The sequence below is a fragment of the Pongo pygmaeus genome, chromosome 5 (assembly GCF_028885625.2).
Source record: "Pongo pygmaeus isolate AG05252 chromosome 5, NHGRI_mPonPyg2-v2.0_pri, whole genome shotgun sequence".
NCBI classification, from domain to species: Eukaryota; Metazoa; Chordata; class Mammalia; order Primates; family Hominidae; genus Pongo; species Pongo pygmaeus.
Window position 1 is genome coordinate 134,328,717 of NC_072378.2, and position 25,949 is coordinate 134,354,665.

At 40.4% G+C, this 25,949-nt stretch overlaps 1 protein-coding gene across 1 annotated transcript in view; it reads right to left on the reverse strand.

The window, feature by feature from the left end:
• Positions 1-25,949, reverse strand: part of SLC2A12 (solute carrier family 2 member 12) — a 65,618-nt gene that overhangs the window by 20,659 nt on the left and 19,010 nt on the right. Inside the window, exon 2 of the mRNA XM_054490405.2 lies at positions 20,729-22,069. Within this exon, the coding sequence (XP_054346380.2) occupies positions 20,729-22,069 (1,341 nt within the window). The remainder of the gene's footprint in view (positions 1-20,728; positions 22,070-25,949) is intronic.

The window sequence follows — 25,949 nt, forward strand, 5'->3', positions numbered from 1 at the left end:
ACTCATCAGAGGACTTTTTATTATCTGAGAGTGACAGGGAACATTATGGGGCTTGCCTGATGGGATCAGATGGGGCAATAAAGGAGCAAATTAACTTGTCTTCTGCCCACAGCCTATCAAACCCAGTTTGCCTAATAAAAAACAGCCAGGAGTTCTTACTGTGGGCTTTTACAGACATTTTTACACCCTCATCTCATTTGATCCTCACAAACCCCTACAAGGTGGGAACTATTACAATACCTCTTTTATCAAAGAGGAAACTGAGGCTTAGAAGAGTTAGCTTGCCAAGGTCACAGAGCACATAAGTGACAAACGTGGCATTATCCTTAGTAGTCTCTGGAATTCATGCTTTTTTATCATTGTGCTTTCTTGATAGTGACTCAATAAATATTTATTAATTAATAAATAAATGTCGAGTGTAAGCATCTTTGATTCAGTGAGAAGAAGGCCTTTGGCTCTGCCCCAGCTCAGGCTCACTGTTGGCTGATTCACTGTGTTTCAGAAGACCAGCTCTGATTTATCAACCAACTACATAATTTTATCCCAGAAGAGGGGATGGGAAGAAGAAACTAGAAGCCAGGGAGAGGCCACTCTGGCCAGCAACCACCTGGGCTGCCTATGCCAGAATCCAGCAGTCAGCCATGCCTCTAACTTAAAATTTGCCTATCCTGACAAGATTATGCCCTGTAGAAAAAACATCTGCTGGGTGTAAATTTGCTGCTTTAAAGGAAGAAAAAACTAAATTGGATTGCAGAAGACTGGAAAAATCTATTTTTTTCTTATATTCTCCAAGTGAATCTATACAGGGTTACCTTTCATGCATGGAAGATAATTATAATAAAAAGTAGTATAATTATTATTGTTGTTCTTATTAATGGGGAATTCAAAACTAGGAAACCTCATGTCGGCCACACTCTCACCTCACCTCTCTTCCCCTGCCCCTCTCCATACTAAAAGACCTTCACTAGATTCTTGCAGATTGTATCGTTGGTGGAATCGCTTTACTTTTAATGAGACCAGTTTAGTGCTCAGGTAACCCTGTCTTGAGCTTTGCAAGACTGAAGATCCAGCTCTGAGTAGACTGATATCTGCGTAATTCTGGTGAAGCCTTTGTAATGAAGACCTGTCCTTGGACAAATGCAAGATAAAATTACATAAATTCGATTTTTAAGCTAAATAATATATGCCACGGACCAACCTCCCTATACCCTTTCCTGGCATGGGTATTCGATGCTGGTCAGGTGAAGCTGAGGGTCCCTACAACCATTTGCTTTAACAGCCATGAGGAGGAGGTGGGGTAAAGGGCACTCTCATTTTCTTTTAGTAGAGGAGATAGCTCAGAGTTTCTTGTTCCAACTTCCATCCTCACCTCATCACCTTTCAAACCTCCTTCTTCCCCTCCCCATCTTTCATCATGGTGGCCTTGATTATTTAGTGAGGTTTGGGGAGAATCATTGCTGGGCTCATCAGAACCACCTTGGCCTCAAATGAAAATGAGTAGATCCTGCTGTGATAGAAAGTGGACCTCGTCAACAAGAAGATGGGACAGTTAGACAAAATACCAGCTGTATGTGCTGTATGTGCTCAGTCTGAACTGCCGGGGGCTTGTCTAGAAAAACTCGAGATCCACATTGCAAGCCTGTCCTAGATATTCATTCAATATAGCAGCTAAGCCAAGTCCTCCAGTAGTTTCACCAGTCAGCGAGCAGTGAGTTGAATATTGAAAAAGAGGCTTCCCTCAGTCTCTGTTTGAAAGGAAACTTGTCAAGCAAGCCCTACACCTGATGCTTCCAAAAATAACTCTATTGTTGCTGAAAGAGTCTACTTCTTTTTTGATTGAATGAAGGAATTAAAGAATTGATGGCTTGGTTTATCTAATATTGACAAACTGGATGTCACAAAAATTGACAAATGTTTTGACAATTTGACAAGGATGGCTCAACCTCCCAATGTGGAGCCTGTCAAGTTAAAAATAAGAATATTGAGCCTGTAATCCCAGCACTTTGGGAGGCTGAGGTGAGAGGATTGCTTGAGCTCAGTAGTTACAGACCAGCCTGCGCAACATAGCGAAACCTTGTCTCTACTTAAAATAATAAATAAAATAAAATAAACTAAGCCAGGTGTGGTGGCACATGCCCGTAGTCCCAATTACTTGGGAGGCTGAGGCAGGAGGATCACATGAGCCCAGGAGATGAAGGCTGCCCTGAGCTATGATCATACCACTGCACTTTAGCCTGAGCAACAGAGTGAGACCTTGTCCCTCACCCCAAAAAAGAGAGAATATTATTTAAACAATGATTCCAGATTGTAAAATCACAGGTTTTCAGCTCCAGAGAGAGGGAAATACAAATCTGAAAGTATCGTGTGCAGCAAGATAGACTCACTGAAAGGGTCAGAGTCTTTCCATGGTTGACCTAGAAGCAAGACAGTGCCAGAATCTCACCAACCTTGATGTTCTCTGGAAAGATGCTTTCAATACCTAAAGCAGAAGCAGTGGAGAAACTCAGTTTCAGTTCATAAGTAAGGACTGAAACTCATTCATTCATAAGAGGTATGAATCATTACATGGGAATTTAATGTGTTTATGTTTATAATAACAGGTGGGAGTTTTCTTAAAATTACTAATTCCTTTTCCCAATGAGATGGCCCAATTTCTCCCCAAGGAAAATTAAATTATTGCCACAGGGGAAGGCTCCCTTTCACTACCACAGCAAAAAAGTAGTGGCTCTCTCTGGGCATCTTCTTTATTCCCTACCCCAATGACAGGCCAAAAGGGGATGCACATTGTCCTATTTGCGCATCGGGAATCCACAGAGCACTCGTAACAGAGACACAGTGAACCCTTCTACAGTGAGCGCAGCCACTGGAGTTCAGCAGGCACTAAATTTATTCTCCTTGACTCCTATTACTCCACTTTCAATCCCATCGTTTCAGGACTGCCTCAGCAATTTGTACTCTTATAAATGTCAGGGTCTGCATGAATCTTGAAGGTCTTGTCTATGTTGCAATAATGGAGGAAGTTTTGGACTTGTGGGGGGTGGAGGTGTGGTGATTGTTTATAGATATGAAACTCATATTTCACATGGTATTAAATCATCAGGGCTGCCTATCAGAACTTGCCTGATCCAGATGAAATCCACAGACAGCGTGCTTATGGCTACACAGAATGTCATAAAAAGATCAGGAAGGGCAAGTTTGTTGAAATCTCTCTGTCTCCGGTTGACGACATGGACTTGGATTCATAGGGGTATTCAACGGAAATGGCAGCCCTGACACTTGTGTGTTTCCCCCTCCTACCTATTTCAGGTTCCTGCCCCAGTTTTTCCCACAGAAACTGTCATTTAACCTTCTATGCCTTCAGATTTAAATTCTACAGCTCTCCAGGCACACTTTCTGTTTGGCTTGAGTCCTTCCTAAACCACCTGGCATGCTAGCCCAGGGTTTGAAAGGCTCACAGAGCCTTTCAAGTCTTGAAAGTCTTGCCAGAGAACTCCTAACAATTTGGAGGAAGGTCTACACTCAGACTGCAGAGTTTTCAACAACTTGATTTGCAAAGGAGCCATGCCCTATACTTTGTAGGAGTGAAAAATCCTTGGTTTTTATTGCCTTTGTAAGCGGCACACCTACCTCTCTGACTGCCAAGGAGTAGTTCAAATGTGAATTTGAGAGGGACTGTGCCCATCCCTTCCAACCAGATGTTCAAATTCTGGCCTCATAAGTTGCCTAAGTGGAAAAATTGGGTTCTTTAAAAATAAGTATACGACCGGGTGTGATGGTTCACTCCTGTAATCCTAGCACTTTGGGAGGTCGAGGCAGGTGGATCGCTTGAGCTCAGGAGTTCGAGACCAGCCTAGGTAATGTGGTGAAACCCCATCTCTATAAAAAAATACAAAAATTAGCCAGGTGTGGTGTTGTGTGCCTGTAGTCTCAGCTACCCGGGAGGCTGAGGCAGGAAGATTGAGGCTGCAGTGAGTGATCTTTGAATTTTAAAATCAAATTAAATATATGATCTTAAATTGAAATTTCTTTTTCTTTACTCTAAGAGCCTCCAAGAGTTTTTCTGAATTAAGTTATTAACAGGAGATCGAGGCTGCAGTGAGCCATGATCACGCCACTGCACTCCAGCCCAAGCGTCAGAGTGAGACCCTGTCTCAAAAAAATAAATAAATAAAATAAAAATAGGCCGGGGCGGTGGCTCATTCCTGTAATTCCAGCACTTTGGGAGCCCGAGGCGGGCAGATCACCTAAGCTCAGGAGTTTGAGACCAGCCTGGCCAGCATTGTGAAACCTCATCTCTACTAAAAATACAAAAAATTAGACAAGCGTGGTTGACAAGCCTGTAGTTCCAGCTACTTGGGAAGCTAAGGCAGGAGAATCGCTTGAGCCCAAGAGGTGGAAGTTGCAGTGAGCCGAGATCACACCACTGCACTCCAGCCTGGGAGACAGAGCTAGGCTGTCTCCCCCAAAATAAATAAATAATAAATAAACCCCACTATAGGATAGCATCCCCAACATTGGCAGTGATGTGGTTGCTTTAATTTCTTGTTCTTTTTTGTATTCTCAGTGTCCCTGAGTCATATCCACTCATGGCCTTTTGTAAAAGAAATACTTTTTCAAGAATATTATCTTGGATTACTTAAATTACAAATTAAAAAAGGCAATTAAATAAAGGCTCAATGTTCTCTAACCTTTCTGTCCTAAAGATTTCTAATCAAAACCAATTGAAATGATTTTTCAAAAAAATATACCAAGGGAAATTGGACTAAATGGAATAACCCTCAATAATGAATGCTAGAGTTAAAAATGGAATTCTTTTGTGAGCAGGCACCAATTGGGGATAAGAGAGAACTATGGCAGTGTTCTTCAAACTCTCTTGCTTGTGTGACCTGGAATTTTAATAACTATTTTCTTTAATTTATAAGCCAACAGCTAACATTTTTTCACCATAAATTTAAATAATAGCAAAGGATGCAATTTATATTGTATTTAAATTCTAACGTTTAAAGTAGAGTAGTTATATTACTCTTTTAAATGTTTCCTGTGGAATTCAAATACCATACCTTTTGATAGCCATTGTCATCCATTTAAAAAATTTAGGAACAGCGCAGTGGCCCACTCCTACAATTCCACTGCTTTGGGAGGCTGAGGCAGGAGGATCCCTTGAGGCCAAGAGTTTGGGACAACCTGGGCAACATAACTAGACTCTGTCTCTACAAAAAATTTAAAAAATATAGCCAGGAATGGTGGTGCATGCCTGTAGTCCTAGCTACTCAGGAGACATAGGCAGAAGGACGGCTTGAACCCAGAGGTTTGAGGATGCAGTGAGCTATGATCAATCACACCATTACACTCCAGCCTAGGCAACAGAGCAAGACCCTGTCTCTTAGAAAGTAAATAAATAAATAGTATAGGAAAAAGGTATTTAATAGAAAGTTTACATTGTTTCTTTTTCACTTAAACTTAGTATTTTACTCTACTGTACTGCATTTTTAAGCTGGAAAGTCTTTTATTGATAATCTCATCATACATCTCTCAAAAAAACTATGACCCTAGGCCGGGCATGGTGGCTCATGCCTGTAATCCTAGCTACTTGGGAGGCTGAGGCACAAGAATTGCTTGAACCCAGGAGGTGGAGGTGGAGGTTGCATCATTGCACTACAGCCTGGGTGACAAGAGTGAAACTCTGTCTCAAACAGTAATATTAATAATAATAATGTTTTAAAATATGACTTTAAATTGAAATTTTTTTATTTACTCTAAGAGCCTCTAAGAATCTGTCTGAATTAAGCTATTAGCATAATAATTACTATAAATGGATCAAAATTATAGAAATATCTTGCATATTTTAGAAATGATTATTAAACAGGAAAAATGAAAATATATTGGGAATACCTCTCAATGAGATGGATGGGGAGTTTTTTTCTTTATTTTGTATCTGTGGTTGAATGCCACTTATTTCTAGAATAACATGATACATTTCTACTTTTTAAATGGAAGAAAATTATTGTTCTCAAGATTAATTAAAATATGGGGAGTTGAAAAAATTTTGTAATAGCAATGTCACTTAATTCTTTAAGTAACAGAAGATATATGTAATAATATAGTGCTGATAACTTGATTAGATGATCTTTTATTTTTTATTGAAAGCAAATTATTGGAAATAGCTTGACTTATAAAATGATGATTATCTGGGCTTTAGACTCATTTTTGAACAGCTACACCAATATTTCCAGTTGTCTTTTTGACTAGCATTCTTAGGTTTTTACAATTTTGAACATGTATCAAAATAATATTTCTGGTAGTAACAAGTGTGCTTTCTTTTAAGTGGGAGAACAGTTATAACTGGGGAGATGGGGAAGGAGAAATATCAAGAAACAGATTTTTTTGAACCTGAATCTCTGGAAATTGATTTGCTTTGAATTATCATGGAAGGAGTACACTTCAGAAAGTAAACTCCCTAGAGCAGTGGTCCCCAACCTTTTTGGCACCAGGGACTGATTTCGTGGAAGACAATTTTTCCACAGACGGGGGGCGGGGGGATGGTTTCGGGATGATTCAAGTACATGACGTTTATCATTAGATTCTCATAAGGAGTGTGCAACCTACATCCCTCGCATGGGCAGTTCACACTAGAGTTTGCCCTCCTATGAGACCCTAATGCTGCAGCTAATTAGACAGGAGGTAGAGCTCAGCTTCACTTGCTCACGCACAGCTCACCTCCTGCTGTGCAGCCGGGTTCCTAACAGGCCACAGACCTGTGCTGGTCCAGTCCATGGTCCAGCAGTTGGGAACCCCTACCCTGGAGCATGCATACCCCAATTTGCAGACCACTGAACTAAAAGTTCAAAATGCCAAGCCAAAAAGGAAGGAGCTGCAAGAAATTAGTCTTTTCTAGTTTGCACTATAACTTAAATGTCATGGCTTCGGAGATCATATTTGATGTTTTACATTTTTCATTATTGATACTTTAATTAGGGAAGTATTATAGTTTTAAATGTTGCAAATTATTCTTGAAAAATCCTTAACATTGAGTCATGGAAAACAGTAAAGTAACACATGAATAGTTGTGTTTATTAAGATAGTATTAAAACCTTAGCCTGACACTTCAACGTCTTTTACAGTCCAATATTTATCATTTTCAAGGTCATAGAACTGTAATTGGAGTATCAGACTGAGAGATAAGTTAAACACTGACGTATTATGTGAGCAGTTGCCCATGGTGATAGGACTGATGGTGTCATTTTGCTGTACTTCTAGCTGTGCTTATGCTACAAAAATGTAGTTTTAAACTCTTTGGTTCTATTAGATACTGCTGCTGCATCATCTAACTCCAAGGGGAAAACAGGATTTAATTAGCTAAGTGCACCTATTTCTTTAAGTTTTTCCTGGTTGTTTGGATGCAAAGTTAGTACAGAACCACATGGATGCTATTTTCCATGTAATAATTCACCATCCCAATCACTCTAAATGACCTTTGACTTAATTAATTGAGAAAAAAGAACGGTGTTTGTGTAAATATTGGTGATAACTGAAATTTAAGATTTAAAGGGAAAAATAAGATTTGAAAGATCTTAAAGGTAGATGCACAACATAAACTCACGTGACTATTGTTGTATAATGGCTACATTTAATAATAAAACTCTCCTGTTAACACTTTTACACTGTTGGAAACATGTGGGGGGAGGGGACCAACACACAATGGGGCCTGTCGAAGGAGTGTGTGCGGGGAGGGAGAGCATCAGGAAGAATAGCAAATGGATGCTGGGCTTAATACCTAGGTGATGGATATTAATACCTAGGTGATGGCACACGTTTACCTATGTAACAAACCTCCACATCCTGCGCATGTACCCCTGAACTTAAAATAAAAGTTGGAAATAAATATAGATTTAAAAAATAAATAACCCTCTCTTGTTCAAAAAATAACAATGTCTGAAATTGCCTTTTCTCTAAAGATGTAATTATCCCATAAGAATGGTGGAAGAGGAAGATGAGCAGAGAAAAAGCCTTTGACTGTGGTGGTTCTGCATGTTAGGGACCTGGAGCCTTGGAGGAAATCTGAAGAATACCAGAATCTTTTTTGAAACACCTGTGCTTCTGCAATGTCAGCCTCTTTGCCTTAAACCCAGTAGGTCTTGAAATGAAGCCACTAAGTAAACTTCCAAATTAGAACCTGCTGCTCCACATCCTTGGAGCTGTCATAATCTTTAGCTGTGCAAATATCCAATGAACAAAATTTTAAGAGCCAGAGTTATTTGTTTAAATCTAAGTTTAAACTTTATGGCAGATGACTCATGCTTCCAACATTGATACCACCCTCCAATAGGCTGGTTCGGCTCCATAAAACCAAACAGAGCAAAAAGCTAGGCTCTATGGTCTTTGAGTTTTTCGAAATTCTAGTTTGTTGTTTCGAATAGAAAGAAAGACATTTGAGTTTTAGGATATTTGGGTTGGGAGCCAGTTCTCCGTGGGTCTCTCACATTTCCTCACGTCTTATGGGAAAAGGCACTGACCGTCTTTGCTCTAGGCTGTCTTTCCGAGGCTGTTTGTATAATAGCCTTGTTGTAGGCTGCATAATAAATAGTCTTGGAGGTAGAGATAGTGACACCCTCTGGAGCAAAGGGCAAGTTTGTTGACTGTCTGCTAAAGATAACATCTCCTAGAAAAAATAACAAAAGAAAAAATAAATAAATAAATAAATAAATAAATAAGATAATGTCTCCATCCAGGGAAGACATCTGGGTAGCTTACTCTCTATTATGAAAAATGTGGGTTTGCTAAGCTGGGGTGTTCCCTCAAAAAAAAAAATTCTGTGCAGGTGTCGTCTGGCCCCCTTCATGTTGACCTGTACTGGGGCTTGGAGTACCTGGGCAAGTGTTCATATTCTGGCTATTGCTTTGCTATAGATAATAAACTGCCCTTTGTCTCTGACCAAGGAGTCTTGTGTTTTTTGTCAACATCATTAAACTGTGACAGGCTAACTTGTTGATATTCTAGCTATTGCTTTGCTATGGATAACAAACTGCCCTTTGTCTCTGACCAAGGAGTCTTGTGTTTTTTGTCAACATCATTAAACTGTGACAGGCTAACTTGTTAGCTTGCAAGTGGGGTAAAATCTCAGCCCCTTATAGTTATCGACAGTTTGATTACTTGTGGCTATGGTATGATTTTTCTACAAAGATCTTTTAGTACTATTATCAACTTTAGAATGCTCATTCACATCTGAGAGATTTAATGTGATTCTTAAGGCTGAGATAATCCATTGAAATATTTCTATAACCTCTAATGTTTAATTAGGTAAGCAAAAACACTTCCCTCCCAAATTCCAGGTTTAGATTGTCACATATTTCTCTTAGGAAAACCATGAAGGAATTTCCTCCAATCTTTTTGGTAAAGAGTCAAGTTTAAATATATTCAATTACATGAAACCAAGGTAGGAATAATTATCCTACCTTGGATGGGCTATTCTCAGTCTTTTTCTCAGAGGAAGCTGGGTCTCATATTTGGAGAAAAACATGGAAAAACTTAAAATAAATTTTGTCTAACACTGTACATTTTTTTAAATGGCCTTCATTTTAGTGACTCTAAAACATGAAACTTCTTCAGTCACCAAATATTGGAGATGGCCTTGCATCCTCAATTTAGTAGCTTTACTCAGAAATAATTTTTGGCCAAATGTGTGTGAGGTTCCACACAAGCCACATTCACCTCTCATTCCCTGGATATTGGGTCAGAGTCGTACCAGAGGAGATCAGGATATCCAACCCCAGACTAGGGAGCTCCCCCTTAATTATGGAAGCTGAAAGAGTTCTAGAAAGAATTTTTTGATTCATCCAACAAATACTTATTGAGCCCCAGTTGTGGGCCGGGTGCCATGTTAGGCCTAGAGAAGCCAGTGTGAACAAGGCAGAGTTGATGTTTGCACAGGACATATAGTCTAAATTCGTTGCACCAACTTAGAAGAGTGGACATTTAGGCCGGGCGCGGTGACTCACGCCTGTAATCCCAGCACTTTGGGAGGCCGAGGCGGGCGGATCACAAGGTCAGGAGATCGAGACCACGCTGGCGAACACGATGAAACCCCGTCTCTACTAAAAATACAACAAAATTAGCCGGGCGTGGTGGTGGGCGCCTGTAGTCCCAGCTACTCAGAACGCTGAGGCAGGAGAATGGCGTGAACCCGGAAGGCAGAGTTTGCAGTGAGCCGAGATCGCGCCACTGCACTCCAGCCTGGGCGACAGAGCGAGACTCTGTCTCAAAAGAAAAAAAAAAAAGAGTGGACATTTGTATGTTTCTCAACCTTTCATCTTTCACCAAAGCTTCATGATTTTCTGTAAAACCTGTCTGGTTTCCTAGGAAGCTCTCTGGACTGCAGGTGACCTAGGATTGAACTATACTTCTCAAAGCCACAGTCTGGTCTCTGTGGTCCTGACTCAGCTGGATTTATGTGTAGAGGGAGGGAAAGAAGACCACATCATCGTAAATCAATAAAGGGCTTGAAGCACTTCCTGTGTGTCCCAGAGTGACTTAAGCAAAACGCCTGTTGAAGTCAGTGCTGGCATTATCAGAACTGTTCACCTCATGTCTAGACCACAGCCAGACATTTAATAACACTAATGACTAAGTGTACTAAGTCCATGCCACACACCATGCACTGAACTAGGGGCACTTTATGCAGATTCCTTCATTTAACTCGACAGTTAGGCCATCACGTGGATACAATTGCCCTGTTTTCTAGATAAAACTGAAAGCTAGAGAGATCAACGGACTTGCCCTAAGTCCTACACGATGGTGCTGGATTCAAGGCCAGGCAGTCCAATACCAAAGCCTGGTCCAAATTCAAACACAATGGCTTTCTTGCAGCTCTCCTCACCCTTCAAGCTCATGTCTTCAAAGCCATCTGATCTGCCATTAGCCCTGCTTCAAGACCCCCTCCTCCAAGATTGTCACACTGCTTTCTTCATACAAACCAAATGTTACCACCTCAGAAATGTCTTCTGTCACTATCATATCGGAAATAACCCTCCTCCAAGCATGCCCTTTCACTTACTCTCTTTTATTTTTCTTTATCGCTCTTACCTCCACCTAAATTTTAACACTTCTGTCTCCTGAAACTGTATCATAGGTGTGTTCATTTTTTTTTCTTTTCGTCTGTCCCTATCACTGGTTCGTGAAAATAAGATGTGGATCTCCAGCACCTGGTACTGTGCCTGCCATGTTGTGGGTGAGCAAGACACGTGTGCTGGATGTGTGAGTGAATCAATGAATCCCTACCACTTCTTTCTCTATCTTCTCCTCTTCCTCACTCCAAGATGTTTTCTTGCTGGAATTCCTGCCCATTTGAGTCCTCAGAGTTGGTAGAAGAGATCAGGGGACGTTATTTGGTGTCACCTGTCACTTGAATATGTGAATACAAAGGTAGCTGAAGGACGACAGTCGCAGCTTTATCACCTAACTTCATATGTGACCTTGGGAAACATGCCTTCCATCTGCTCAAAGTGAAAAGTTATTCATCAGGAGATGAAAGAAGAGGTTAATTAATTAATTTATGGGCATGTGAATTTTTGGATAAAAAGCCCTAATAATTATTATTAAAAAAAAACAGTCACACATATTTTTCTGAGTTACAGTGGCTGTTTTAAGGAGGGCTGGGTTTCTACACAAGTGTCACCTCAGATGAACTCATGAAATAATAACATTATGCCTTGGGTTTTGGCTCATCTTGACTTTACTTGTGAAGCATGAATACAAAAATCTTCACATTGTTCTGTGTCTTCACAATGTCAAGAATCTGTGATTCCATGTTGTGAAAGCTTGAACCATGTTAGAAAAATTCTGTTATTAAAGGGAACTAAAGTGATGATCAAGAGCACCCCAGAAACAGTGGGGAGTCGAGGTAAGATTTTGAACATATTTGAAGTGAAAGATAAGATATGGACAACAGAGTGTTTAATAAGTATATATCCTGATTGTGTTTGACGTAAGAGTTTTAATATTAGCTACAGAAAAATGGAAGGGAGGGGCTCTTAGCCTCTCTGGGGCCATGAACCTCTTCGGTAGGCTGGTGAAGCCTATGGACCCCTTCTTAGAATAATATTTTAAATGCATTCTAGAAGTACATAAGATATTGGGTGCAATGGCTCATGCCTATAATTCCAGCACTTTGGGAGGCCAAGGCAGGTGGATCACTTGAGGTCAGGTGTTCAAGACCAGCCTGGCCAACATGGTAAAACCCCATCTCTACTAAAACTACAAAAATTAACCAAGCATGGTGGTAGTGCACAACTGTAATCCCAGCTACTCGGGAGGCTGAGGCAGGAGAATCACTTGGACTCAGGAGGCAGAGATTGCAGTGAGCCAAGATCGAGCCACTGCACTCCAGCCTGGGCAACAGAGTGAGATTCCATCTCAAAAAAAAAAAAAAAAAAATACATAAGATTACATGAGTACCCCCTCCTGAATTCTAAATTCTGGGGCAACCCAATTATTTTACAGTTGGGGGAACAGGGGGCCAGAAAGTAAAATGACGTTGGGCATCTACTTTAACCTAAGAATAGAAACACTTTCCTGGCAGAAGAAAATCATGCTGTGATCTAACACAATTAAGGAATGTTGTTCTAAGCCAATCCATATTTAAGAAGGTCTAATAAGGATGGTTTAATCTTGCTTTCAATGTTACTTTAGAACAGCAAGTACTTTTCCTTCATACCTCTATTTACACAAAGGATTTGTTTGTATTACAAGCAATAAACTCTCTAAATACCTGAGCACTAATCACATCAGCTTAATAAGTTTGGTAATACATTCAAGATCTGGTATGAAAAGTTTGTTCCTAATAAAAATCTTCTTTAAACTCCAACTAGTTTATATAGTTTATACCAATGCCCTAGAATACAATTGGGGATTGAAATGAAATTACTATGGTATATTTTCTTTAGAAAAGAAAAAGAAACTAAAATGTGAATATGGATGTAAAGGATTGACTCTTAGCAAGAAAAAAATGGATAATTATTTGGGTCTCTTTTAAAAACATGAGGAGAATCCATAGCCTCAAGATAAGAATGTGAAATGACTGTTCTCTTTAGAAGATGTGATTTGGATTCCTGCCTCTGACAGCATGACTCCAAGCCTCACGTGTGATTACCCAGGCCAGTCCTTGCACCTGCAGTTGTAAATTGGACAGTCCATGAGATGTAAGAAGTATTTCCTTTTCCTAGATCCAAACTTCCTTCAACCCTGAGATTCTTCATTTCATTGGCATTGCTTTTTGTCTAAGTAGTTCTCCGAAGCCCCTCTCCTCCATGTTGTAGCAAAAAGCAGAGGATCCAAAAAGCATCCAGAACAACTTTTAGATATTGTGTCCAAAATTCTCGAATAACTATGTATGCCTTAACAAAGAAATGCCTAAATATCTCCCGCTAATTGTTTCTTAACACTACTAAATCTCCTGCATCTTTTCTTACAGCCAAAATCAGAAAGAGATTTTTTAAAAATCACGCCCAAGTGATGGATTGTTCTGCAAAAAGCCTCGTGATGGTGTCTGGCAGGAACAGGAGTTTTTTTGGCAGCCTAGTATTTCCAGCTTACTTTGTTCCTAGCCTGCCCACTAGCCAGATCTTTACACAAGTAAAAAAGCCCAATTTGACATCTTTCCTGTGTCTGCATCGTATTTTTAAGTCCTTTTCCTCCTTCCCGCTTAAAATCACAAAGGTAAATAAACCAGCATGATTTTTAAACAGACTCATGCTGTGCTCACTTACAGGGACAGAAAGAAAAAATATGAGATGTTTCTTCCTTCAAAATGCTTACAGTCTATAACTACATTCTGGTTAATAAACCAAAATAAACATACAGAAGTAATACCCTATTGCTAAGGACTAAGATGTGTTCTCATGTTGTAACTTACATTATATCACACTCTCATACTTTATAGCATCTAAAGCACTCTCATATACATTAGATCATCTGATGTGCACCTGTACTCTAGGAGATAGGACAGATATTACTATGCCCATTACATAGATTAGAAATAGCTCAGAGAAGAAAAATCATGTAAAGGTCACACCACCAGTAAGTAGAAGAGCTGGGATTAGAACAGAGGTTTTCTGATTTTAAATTTACACCCTTGGTAGCCCAGAACTGAATTACTCTAGAAACACACTAGTAGTTCATACAAATAAAGACCTCTAAAAAAATGGAGTGGATTCAAAGAGGAGATAAAGCTTTCATTTAACTTCAAAAAGAGGAAGGATCTGGATAGAGTAGAGGGGGAAGGAAGAGGCCACAACAAGTGCTTTGTGTGTATTGACTTGGGTGTGGAGCAGTGGGGAATAAACCCACACTGATAAAGTATTGCCTCATTGCACAATCCCAGGGAGCATCATTCACTTTGTCTGTTATGTGGAGTCTATGGTGGCCCTGAAGCACAAGACTTAGACTACAAGTAAATCATGGCCCTATGGTCCTGCAGATGCCCTGATAGAGCTGGGTGAGATAATGGAGGGTCTTGAAAAACCAGAGGTTTTGCCTCAAACATAGGTGATATAGAAGCAGAAAGAACATGGATTAGCTTTCGGGTACCTAGGGTTCTATTCCCAAATCTGTGTGCCCTCAATCTCCCAGAATTTCTTTTACTTGTTTTCTATTGAATGGCTCATGCCTGTAATCCCAGCACATTGGGAGGCCGAGGTGGGTAGATCACTTGAGCTCAGGAGTTCGAGATCAGCCTGGCCAACATGGCGAAACCCTGTCTCTACTAAAAATACAAAAATTAGCCAGGCATGGTGGTGGGAGCCTGTAACCCCAGCTACTTGGGAGGCTGAGGCAGGAGAATCTCTTGAACCCGGGAGGAGGCAGAAGTTGCAGTGAGCCGAGATCACACCATTGCACTCCAGCCTAGGCGACAAGAGCGAAACTCCATCTCAAAAAAAAAAAAAAAAAAAGAAAAGAAAAATGTTGCACCAGATCATTTCTAATCTCCTTTTCATCTGGAAAGCCATTTGACCTGTATGTCGTGGAAGAAAAGAGGAAATCTTTGAAGATTTGTAAACACTGATGACATGAGGAAAATGGTATTTAAGAAATACTGGTGTGAAAGTTGCCAATACCAAAATGGAGTCGCTTATGTCAAAACACAAACAAAATGGAGTCAGGAGGGCAAGAAAGAAGGAGCTCTTATCACAAGAGATTTCTGCACGTACCTCATGGTTTTCCTGTAACAGGACTTATTGCAAGGAAATCCCTCAAGACTGCAGTATTCCAAATAATCTGTTTACACAAGGACACTTGCCTAGTAAGTCTGTCTCAACCAACCAATAAGCTAATGCCAACTCCTGTAACAAACCCCTGTTATCTTTGGTCTTTGTAACCTTTGGTTACAGTCTATGTGGAATTCTTTTTGTCTTTAAAAGCTCCCCCTTTGCCCCAACCCCCAGATATGTCTACGAACCATCACAGCATGCATATCACAGGTTTGCAACACCTGTGCTATTCCCTATTAAACTCTTTGCTTCGGAGAGTTGGTCACTCATTTTAGGTTGACAGTGGTCTGGAGGATGGATGGGTGTGAGAAGGGCCTGGAATAGACAAAGACTTCTGGAAGGGTATCCCAGTAATCTGACAACGAGATGATAAGAGGTAGCATAGGATGGCAGATATAGGAAGGAAACCATAAAAGCAAGAGCCATTGTGATGATTGACTGAACTGAGAAAAAGCCCCAGAGCATCGCTCCGAGTGGCAGGAAGAGTGACTGCCCTCTGGAAAGGGAATGGAAGTGGTAAAGAACCCTGGTACAAAAGGAAAAGGAATTCAGCTTTGGGGTTGTTGTGTTTGGCTGACAGTAAAGCATCGAGGGGGAAAAGTTTAGTACTCATTGGGAAAAAAGGAACTAGAAATCATGTGAGACGATGGAACTGGAGATAAGAGAGAGTCATCAGCTCAAGGGAGATAATTAACGTTCCTGAGAAACAAGCATGATAGCCTTTATAATGCATTAGCAAATGTGTTTTTCAGTTTTATAGCTAAAGAAACAGAAGGCCAGGAGACCTTAATGAAATGACCTCACCTCTTGTTTTAGATGGAATGGAAGCTAGTCATATATTTGAATAATTAACATTTTGATTTTTTAAGTCTATCACAGCAATGGACTGAATTTAGGGCCCTTGACCTTTTGAAATTTTTCCCCCATAGTCACGTGTATTCTCTCTTAGGCCAGAGTCTGTTACTGTGATGATTTTGTGCTGTGTTGCTTAGCTAAGCTAGAAGGACATTTCCCAGAATTCCCTTCCCCTGGGTAGCTCTGGATTAGGGTTGGAAAGAAGAGAAATCTGCATGATTTGGAAGGCCAAAGTGACCCCACAGTGCTGCGCTTCAGGCATTGGTGCCAGGCCCTAGCCACCACCGCAGCTCATGCACCCTGCTGCCGATCACTGGTTCCCCTTGTTGGAGTGAGGGCCCAGCGAGTTTGGCCAGATCTCCTGCTACAACTTCTCCAAGCACTAGACTGGGCTCTGGGAGAAGGCAGCAGTTTTTCTGCAGGTTGCCTGCCTCACTGGAGTGATGTGGCAAAAGACATACGTGCTGCAGTTTCCTCCCATGGATTCCAGTTTGTCTACTGGATTCAGTGAGTCGTCTCTGCTTCCCTCTGCTTTGAGTCCAGCTTTTCCTCCGGCCTGCCCTGCTGCCAAGCAGAAGCTTCAGAAGGCCACCACCAGATGCCAAGACCGCAGCCTTCCACACGCTTCTTCACCAGCTTCCCTCTGTGCCTTGATTAATAAATATTTCCTTTTTCCCCAATTGTCCCCTTCTAGACCTTTGTGTTCTCAGCTTCTCCTACAATTGTGTGATACCAAATCCCTATAGGAAATGATTTACCGTATCACTCACAGCCGTTCTAATTCCCTGCTGCAATTGCTCAGACTGCCTACTGATTACCCAGGCCCTACTATACCCAATCTCCCTTTAGTTTACTGCACTCGTGCATTTTTACTTATTTCCAAGGGACCATTAGTTCTTAGTAAATGATGATGAGATTTTTAAATGCATCTTAATATGCGTGAGATTTTTAAATGTATCTTATATAAATGGTCATCATGATAGACTAGAAACCAGAATTAAATAATGTAGAGAAAAACTATAGACTTCAGGTGTCTGACCCTGGGCACCTCCACAACACCCAGAACTACCCAACTCCAGCTATTAAGTAAGAGAGAAAGAAACTTCTAACTTGTTTAAGCCATTGTTATTTTGGTCCTTGTTACATCTGCTGAGCTTGAATTCTACATTCAACATTTTCTTAATACGTTCAGTTATGCAAGTAAATGCACAGCAAAAACGCTCTTCTTGTTATTACCCTTCTTCTCTTTCATCCTATAACTCAGCCTTATAAAAAGTACATGTTCACTTACTTAGCAGAGCTTCAGAAAAGCAGAGACTATTTCTCTATTTTGCAAAAATGCACAATGGTCCTTTAGTATCCTGATGGATGGACAATGGTACACTATTTTTATTCATTCTTCCTTCTAGTGGACTTTCAAGGAGAAGAATGAACTAAAAATAATTAACATTTACCCTTAAGACCAACACAAGATTGCCTATTCCTGTCTTAGACTTGAGATTAATGTTGAATTTCAGAAGATAAAACATGTTTTCATTTATTTCAGCAAGTCACTTAATTTCTCTGAGACTCAGTATCTTCATTTGTAAAATGCAGTGAATATTCTTTCTTCTCAGGCTTGTTTTGAAGGTAAAATGAAGTACTCCAAAGTATGTAAAAACTGCCTAGCACAGTATTTGACATACTAGGTGTCAATAAATATTAGTGGAATCTAAAGCTTAAACCACATTTTAAAAGAACTAGCATAGAATGTTATTGAAAGACAAACAGCCACCAGAATGTTTTCTTTTTTGTTGTTTTGTTTTCTTTTTTTGGAGACAGGGTCTCACTTAGTCGCCTAGGCTGGAGTGCAATGCTCACTGCAACCTCTGCCTCCCAGGTTCAAGAGATTCTCCTGCCTCAGCCTCCTGGGTAGCTGCGATTACAACTATGCGCCACAATGCCTAGCTGTTTTTTTGTATTTTTAGTAGAGACGGCGTTTTCACCATGTTGGCCAGGCTGGTCTTGAACTCCTGACTTCAAGTAATCCACCAGCCTCGGCCTCCCAAAGTGTTGGGATTACAGGCATGAGCCACTACTCCCAGCCTCCAGTAATTTTTTTCTAAAATCAAATCTGGTTTTCTGAAAAGGAGAACTCTTGCTCTAATACAATAAGGTATCAAATGATGTGTTAGAGACTGGAAGATTTGCTGCATTTTTCAAAATTACCCCAAAACTAAAGGGAGATGGGTAGCATGAGATTGAAAGGACTCTAGCCATGAGTAGGTTGGTTCAGGAGGCCTAAGATCAATGTCTCTCATATTATGATATGTGCCATGACATATACCCTTTCAACCTGAGAGGTTTTCTGAATTAGAAAGAAGAGGGTATCCCTTTCTTTTTTTGTGGCTTTTTCTTAGACTCGTAGCTAATCTTGACATTTCAAAAAATTGGACCAAGAAAATTGATGTATAAAGGAAATACTTTTAGTTTTATGTTGAATATACAAGAAGAACAAGAGATGCTAGCAGAAGAAACCAATGGAACAATAACTACCACCTGAAGTTTATCAAATGAGCAAAGCTTATTGTACTTGTTAACATAGAGAAGTTTCATACCCAAATCTAAGGTGTTCCTTGGTACAAGACTGCACCTATATCTTGTCCTTCTGCTTTGAAGAGTTTCTTGAAATAAAAATGTAATAAAAATAAAATAAAGAAAATAATAAAAATGAAAATAAGATGTTAGCTCAAATTTCATTAGCTTAAAGTATCATAGTAGCCATATAAGTATCTCATAGGTACACACTCAAGATAATTGAATCCCAAAATAATGGTAGAAATCTGTTTCCAGGAAACTGTTCATTAATGGTAATTATCATTTTTAAGTCTTAAAAAGCAGGTTTAAGGTTCAGGAGCAAGTCTGAGTCATCAGAGGCTGGTGGTATTGTAATGTTTACTCTATCTGCCCAAGCAGTCTTATAGCGGGAAATATGTCTACTCACAGTGCAGAAGAAGGGCCATGTCTTGGTCTTCCATGTCTTGGACCATGACCCAATCTTGCCACAGCTGTTTAGACCTGAACTTCCACCTCTGACTTGGCACAGCAAAGAGCAGCATCAATCAGATTTCACCCAACCCTTCTCTCTCTCTTTGGAACTTGCATAAATCAATATCTAGAAACTGAGTGCCCTTAGAAGTGGAATTAGAAGCTGAAAAATGAGGAGGTGGAGTTAGAACAGGAGAGGACATATCAGCCATGTGCAAGTCTAGTTATTAATTGAGATTAAGCAGGCCAAACCTGATGATTGCTGACCAGAAGGAGGCAGATACAGAGAGTATAGCTCAGTCCCTTCACCTACAATTTCCCTGAAGATAGGGACAGTGTCTGTCTTGTTCATTATCCTTTCCCCAATATTTAGCATAGTTCTTGGTTATGAAAAAAATTCATCACTCAATACATAATGCTTGAATGAATAGTTAATGAGTTAGCAGTGGATGACTAAAGCAAGCCCCTACCTGGCCTTCTTTCCAGAAACGCTGTCCAGTACCTGGAACCAGAGCCCTACATCTCCCCATGAAATTCTTTCTTCAGCATAGCCTATACCTTCTTATTGGCCTGAACCTCCAATGCTTCCTGTTATTTGGGCCAATTTGCTTGCCTCCTTGATCCTTGTCAACAAGTTTCAAAACCAACTTTGTGATAGAGAGGGAGAGACTTAGAAAGAAAGAGAAAGGAAGGAGAGGAATAAAAGAGAAAGAGAGAGAGAGGAATGGGGTAGGAGGTGGGGTAATAGACGCTACCTTTAAGCTTTTAAGTCCTCCTTTTTTTTCTAGTGAGGTGTACAAAAGACCCTTCACAGCCTCCCTACAGAGACATTCAGGCTTTAGATGTAAGGCTAATAGACAAGAAAACTACAACAAACAGCCTATTCTAGTAAATCCATCTCTAAAAGAGTTTGCCCAAGACAGGTGTTTATACTTTGTCATTAGAGCAGACTAGTTATATAAAATAAAACCTCATAGCTATGTCCTTGTAAATTGTTTGTATTATGTTGAATGATAGCAACTAGACTTTCAAGCTTCTGTTTAATGGACAAGAGTAAAGTGCCATGCGAGGCTATTTTAGTGAATAAGATGTACTCAAAAAAAATAATAATAATACATCCTCCTTCTCAGATCGTAATGTCCTCCTTCTTTACTATCACTGGAATGCATCCACTATTGTGTCTTTAAGAAAATCTAAACCCTTGATTTTTTTCCTTCTACATAGGAAGAAACTCAGAGATAATATAGAGGAAAATGTTACCCCATTTTATGAAAGCAAATTTTGCTTTCATAAAGCAATGTAATTCCCTTGGGCAATAAATATCTTTCCAGGACTGGTTCATCCTCAATTAATGGGAATTAAAGTATCCTCATGTGACAGATAATGGGAAACTTATCTTTCAGTTGAATACTAGCCCTGTACTTTTCAGAAGAAGATATAAGCCAAGCATACTTTCTGCATTAGAAGGAACATCAGATGACCAATGTTATCCTTGTCTTCCTTCTAGCACTTATATGCTTGAGCTACTATAGCAGTAGGATGCTCTGACTGGTCAAAAGCAATACATTAAAGAATAAAGTACTTACTTGGTCCTAGACCAATTGAAAAAGCAGCAACATAAACAAGCAAGCTGGCTAAGGACAGCCATTTCAAAAAAGCTGGGACGTCCCCAGGGTCTGTGACTATCTGGTATTCAGTGTGGCTTAATCCAGCATTTAGCAAGGATGCTGAGGTTGTCTCCCCTCTCTTATCCACATCATTTCTCAGGGGCATGAGTGAGCTTCTGCTATGGGAAGAAATCCCTTTAAAGTGGTCTCTGAGAGTATTGTTGTTGGCTGACAGGTTTCCTGGTCCATAAATCACAGACTCATCCAAGGACTGGTTGATAGAATTGTGGCTTCTGCAGATATTGGTGAAGTTCATGTGGATGTTGAGATTTACGATGCCCATGGTCACCAACGAAGCTGCCATCACAGAGGAGCCAATGCAGAGGAATGTTTTGCTGCCGACATGGTCTACAAGAAGAGTGGCAGGGATGGTGCTAATGACCTTGACGACTCCAACCCCAGTGGAGGCAAGGCTAGCTGCCTCATTGCTTTGAAATCCAACTGACTTCAAAACAGTTGATGCATAGAACAGTATGTTTGGCTGGCCAGTGATTTGTACAAAAAATACCAGTGTTAGTCCTATCATTATTCGGGTCCGCATGTTGTCTTTTGAACGAAACAGATCCCAAAAACTATACTGATATTCATCTTTCAGGGAGGATTTGATCACAGTGAGTTCCTCAGTTGTATCTGAGAGTGCTCTTAACCTTCCAAGAACCTTGCTAGCAGCTCCCTCTTGTCCTTTCATCACCAGAAACCGAGGGCTTGGAGGAAGAAAATACATTGCAATTGCTTGCAAAACTCCAAAGGGAATCACAAGACCAAACATGTACTTCCAGCCATGGAAAACATTGGCAAATGCGTAATTTGAAATATAGGCAGAAAGAATGCCAATGACAATCATCAGCTCATTCAGTGACACAAGAAGGCCTCTTCTGTGTTGAGGAGCAATCTCTGCGATGTAAACACAAGTGGCAATGGAAGAGAGGGAGATGGAGACCCCTATGGCAATGCGTCCCACTATAAGAACCGTGTAGGATAAACTGAGGATCAAGACTAAGCTTCCGAGTCCAAGCAGGCAGGATGACAAGACGATTGCTGTCCTTCTTCCATACCTGTCTATCAGGACCCCTCCGGTGAGTGAGGCAAGGAGGGCTCCAATGACGAGGGAGCTCACAACCATTTCCTGCTCATGGCAGCTCAGGGCTAATAAGGTTTTGATCTGAAGAAGAGCCCCAGAGATGATCCCAAGTTCATAACCCACCAGGAGGCCACTGACAGCGGCAGTGACAGATGACAGGAAGGTAAACATGCCGCAGCCTGCAAGCAGAGAGAAGAGACAGGGAGGTCAGTTCTCAGTTGAGATTTTAAACATTTTGTATTTGAGCGGAGATTTAACCTTGTAGAAGTCTTTCATAGCACTGGGTTTAAACACACACACAATTATGATAAAATAATACACTAACCAAAAAATGATTTGATATAGAAGAAGAAATCATTTTTCTTTCTTTTTTGGGAGGAGAGGCATGGAGACATGTAGGAAGTCCAGTTTCCTTCTATTTATGATGTTCATGTTTTTGGTTTAGATCAGACAGTGATGTTGAGATAAGCAGATGACACATGATGAAGACTGAACAAACAAGAATATCATTTGGTTCATTCCTTGGCAGTGCATCAGAAATTCAAAGAGCCTGACTCTTTGGTTCCATTCCAGTTCTCTAAAGGCAAATCTTTGAGGGCAGGAGAGAGAGGATATGAGCCTCTAGAAGTGCTACAGGCTCCTTGCTGGATAGCCTGGGTCAAAATGAAAGACAGCCTCCAGGAAACTTGCCCTCTTATCTCCTGGGCCACAATCGTGCTGCAAATGGCCTCTGCTGAACACATGATGGTGTTGGGGCAGAGGGTGGAGGTGGGAGTGGGCAGTGTGTGAATGCCTTAACAAAGTCAAGGTTTTGCTAAACAGAAGGAAGGGAGAAATGTATGTAGTGTAAGGAACCAGCAATACCCCTTACTCATTCTGAGTAAGGAGAAAGGGGGATGGAACACAGGCAGAACAAGGAGACTTTACCTTTATATTGTTCTTTTGTTAATGTTCAAATCCAAGGAAAAATGTCAAAAAGTTAATAACTCTTAATTTTTGGTGGTAGGAGCACAGATGTTTGTTATGTGTTTGCAACTTGTCAAAATAGAAACAAAACAAAACAAAAAAGCAACAGAGGGAAGAGTATTTCAGGCCCAGGAGAAAGTAATTTCCAAGGCCTTAGGACAGGAAAGTTCTCATTATGTTTTAGGAACTGTCAAATGGCCAGCATATAACTTGTGGGGCACATCGTGAGCCTGGAGTGGTAGGATGGAAAGGGCTTAAAATGAATTTGGGTAAGTACAGAGGGGGCACTTCAAGTAGGGCCTTGTCGGTCACAATGATGACTTTTCTTTGTGTTCCAAGTATAATGGAGCCAACACCCATTGAGAGGTGTAGAGGGCATTGACACTATCGTTTTCTTATTTATAAAGTCCACCTTCGCTGCTATGTAGAGATTAGTTCTTCAAAAGGCAAGACTGGCAAGACTGGTAGCAGGGAGGAGTTTGTTGCCTTGGTTTGGACAAGAGATAATGATAGCTTAGACTCGGGTGTTAAGAGTGGAACTGGAGATAAGTAGGCAGATTCAAGACTTATTTTGGAGCTAAAAACCACTACACTTGTTCAGGGCTGGGTGTGGTGGTTCATGCCTGCAATCTCAGCACTTTGGGAGGCTGAGGTGGGTGGATCTCCTGAGGTCAGGTGTTCAAGACCAGCCTGGCCAACATGGCAAAACCCCATCTCTATTAAAAGTACAAAAATAGCTGGGCGTGATGGTGCATGCCTGTAGTCCCAGCTACTCAGGAGGCTGAGGCAGGAGAATCACTTGAACCCAGGGGGCAGAGGTTGCAGTGAGCTGAGATCATGCCACTGCACTCCACCCTGGGCAACAGAGCAAGACTCCATCTCACAAAAAAACAAAAAACAAAAAACAAACAAAAAAAAATTACACTTGTTCAAGAATTGGAGATGGAGGGTAAGAAATGGGTCAGAACCCAGGATGGCTCTGTGGCTTGAGCAGGTGGGTGGGTGATTTTACAATATTCCATATACTCAATACAGTACTATATGGGGCCAACACCCACTGAGAGATGTAGAGGGCATTGTACTATATACTGTGTAGTGCAACATACCAACATAGGGAAGATTAGGAATAGAACTGGTTGTGAGTGGTGATAAGAGGAGGGGCAAAAATCAAAAGTTTCATTTTGGACTTAGTAAAATGGTTTACTTATTTTACCTGTGAGACATTCAGGTAAAAATGTTAAGTAGGGGATTCGGTATACAGATTTGGAGCTTAAAGATGGGTCAAGCCTGGACATATGTATTTGGAAGCCAGCAGCACACATTTGGTATTTAAAGCCACGGGAATGGGTGAGATCACTTAGGAAGATAAAATAGGGGAAAAGGAAAAGCAGGATCAAGACTGGGACCTAGGCAATGCCAATATTTAGAAGAGTAGTGCCGGCAAAGGAGATGGAGAAGAATCAGAACTGAGGTGTAAGTCAAATGTTAGAAATGTGATTGCACACACAGTTTTCATAGGCTGAGCTAAGGCTGCCTTTTTGGGGTTGGGGGAGGGTATAGTTAAAAATGCTATTCAGCTCTAGTGAAATAAGCAGCTCAAATAAAGGTGATCCAAAGCTCTATCACAAATACTCGAGGTATTTTCCATCTCCAGGATCCTGGTAGGATATGGGAATTGGCATCCCCAAAAATAAGGGGAAAAAACACTGAATATTTAGATGGAGGAGCAAATAAAGGTGCAATAATCCACAAGAAATAAAGCAAATTTATGAGCATTTTGAACAAAACCCAGTAAATTGAAATTAAATCAGCAATTTATCTAGCTAATCAGAAAACAGAATATTTGGCACTGTTACATGGCAGGCACTTACCTGGGCACAGGGAGAAATACACATATATATATATATATGTATATATATTTGTTCTGCTTCACTGCTATATATATATATATAGCATATATACCAACATGGAGTTATATGCTACAGAATTTAGCTATGGTCTCAGTTGTCTGAATTTTAATATTTTCCCTATTATATGCTTTAAGGGACACTGCCCCAAACTAGCTTTCCCACTTCCTTTACTACAGATACTTAGGACTACTGTTTGATCCTTAGCCTGTCCATTCGGGGTTTTGAATTCTAATTCACTGTATAAGGCTAGTCCTTAGTGCTTCTGAGGTTGTGGCTCTGATACCACATTCGTTCTGTTTCACTGCTATATATATATATTTTTTTATATAATTTATATTTATATATAAATATATATTTATATAATATGTTACATATATTATATATATTAATAACTTAATTTTTGGTGGTAGGAACACAGATGTTTGTTATATGTTTGCAACTTGTCAAAATAGAAACAAAACAAAACAAAAAAGTAGCAGAGGGAAGAGTATTTCAGGCCCAGGAGAAAGTAATTTCCAAGGCCTTAGGACAGGAAAGTTCTCATTATGTTTTAGGAACTGTCAGATGGCCAGCATATAACATGTGGGGCACATCGTGAGCCTGGAGAGGTAGGAAAGAAAGGGCTTAAAGTGAATTTGGATAAGTACAGAGGGGGCACTTCAAGTAGGGCCTTGTCGGTCACAGTGATGACTTTTCATTGTGTTCCAAGTATAATGGGGCCAAAAAACTTAACATTCTGATGATATCTTTATTACCTATTATTTATTAATTTTATGTGCTGTTTGACTTTTCTGGCATGCAAAATGACTTTAAAGTACTCTCTTGTAGGTTCATTCATGTCCACAGTTTCCATATTCTTTTTCCTATGTGATCTTAAAATCCTCAACAATGAATTCCTCTACCACAAGGAGAATTAGGTCAAATCTTCACATTTGGATAAGAATATTGTATTATTCTTATCTCTACTTGTCATTGTTCATTTTATCTATGTTTGCTGTGTTGATTAGTGTATGTGTTTTGGCAGTTGAGGACTGGTCTCTGATATTCTGATTGGAGAAATAAGTGAATTTGGAGAATGGACCACCTGGGAGGCCAGACTGAGTGAAGGACCTGGGAAGGGCATGTGGTGTGACAGAGGGGACCTGGGGCTGCGGAGTTAAGGACACAGGGAAATCAATGCCGT